This window comes from Rutidosis leptorrhynchoides, chromosome 7, assembly GCF_046630445.1.
Source record: "Rutidosis leptorrhynchoides isolate AG116_Rl617_1_P2 chromosome 7, CSIRO_AGI_Rlap_v1, whole genome shotgun sequence".
Lineage (NCBI taxonomy): Eukaryota > Viridiplantae > Streptophyta > Magnoliopsida > Asterales > Asteraceae > Rutidosis > Rutidosis leptorrhynchoides.
The window spans coordinates 322,492,075-322,493,517 of NC_092339.1; the positions used below are offsets into that span (position 1 = coordinate 322,492,075).

Below are 1,443 nucleotides of genomic sequence, written 5' to 3' on the forward strand. Positions count from 1 at the left end.
CAACATATTTGAGAAGTTAAAAATAAAGTTTAGGTGCTGTGGTGAAAACTTCACAAACCACAGATATTATGGACGTAATTTTTTCAGAAAAAAATTTGTAATCGTAACTACAAAGTCCGAGTAGTATTTACTTTTAGTACAGAGTAATTTTATTAAAACAGATTTAAGTTTTTGCCTTTCCTAAGTCAAGTTAATCCAACGGCGCATATTTTATCCAGTCACACGGATTGCCAACGTGTCTGATGTTCAATCTGATTCCAAAGTTCAAAAACTCCAAAATTCATTTAAAAACACGTTTACCGCTAAAAATTTCCCCAAATCTTCCTCATTATATAAACCCTAACCTTACCCGACTAACAATCACACATCACAAACGCTTAGTATTCAAACACTCAATCTCTCTTTTGCAATTTAAATTTCCAATTTCAAATGGCTCGTACTAAACAAACCGCTCGGAAATCAACCGGAGGAAAAGCTCCGAGGAAGCAATTGGCGACAAAAGCAGCACGAAAATCAGCACCGGCGACCGGAGGAGTGAAGAAACCACACAGATTCAGGCCAGGAACTGTAGCGTTGAGAGAAATCAGGAAGTATCAAAAGAGCACTGAGCTTTTGATCCGAAAACTGCCGTTTCAAAGGCTTGTGAGAGAAATTGCTCAGGATTTCAAAACTGATTTGCGGTTTCAGAGCTCTGCTGTTGCTGCTCTTCAAGAAGCTTCTGAAGCTTATCTGGTTGGTTTGTTTGAAGATACTAATTTGTGTGCGATTCATGCTAAGAGAGTTACGATTATGCCAAAGGATATGCAGCTTGCACGAAGGATCCGTGGTGAGAGAGCCTAGGGTTAGGGTTTCAATTTGATTTACTATTGTTGTTTCATCTCTTATGTAATTGTCGTAGATCTGTGGGTTCTTTATGTCTTCAAAGATTTCAATCTATTTTGGGGTTCTGAATTGCCTTTTCTTTTTGGTCTTTTTCTACATTACGATTTACATAAATAAATCTTTTTAAGATAGACTAGTACATGTAGCCAACATACAGAACGTATCAGTACTATCTGCAGAACAAAAAAATAAAAAATCACAAATCCTAGCAACTTGGTATCAACTCAATGCTAGTGAAGAACAGTTTTCCTAATCGACTTCGTAAAGGATTCAGTAAAAAACCTTAAGTATATAGACCAACTTATGTATGCCGTTTTCAAATTACTGAACTCCTACCTATAATTAATGTCTTAAAAAAGCATTGATCTTTGGTCACGGGCGGTTTTATTTAGAGGCAAGCGGGGGGCAGCCGCCCCTAGTGAATTTGCAATTTTCAGTGTAAAATTTATGGATTTTTCGACTTTGCCCCCGGTGGTTTTTTTGTTTTTGCCTAAAACCTACATATTTTGCCCAAAAACCTTCAAATTTTGCCCAAAAACCTTCAAATTTTGCCCAGAAACC

The 1,443-nt window shown here is 37.1% G+C and overlaps 1 protein-coding gene across 1 annotated transcript; it reads left to right on the forward strand.

Annotated features, from left to right (window-relative positions):
- Positions 1-386: 386 nt before the first annotated feature.
- On the forward strand, positions 387-946 carry LOC139858299 (histone H3.2-like). The gene has a single exon (XM_071847156.1). It carries the CDS (start codon positions 430-432, stop codon positions 838-840), a length of 411 nt encoding a protein of 136 aa, XP_071703257.1. The 5' UTR covers positions 387-429; the 3' UTR covers positions 841-946.
- The last annotated feature ends 497 nt before the right edge of the window (positions 947-1,443 follow it).

Bases quoted from the DNA above. Each gene is read 5' to 3' on its own strand.
- LOC139858299 (XM_071847156.1), top strand. From the start codon at position 430: ATGGCTCGTACTAAACAAACCGCTCGGAAATCAACCGGAGGAAAAGCT.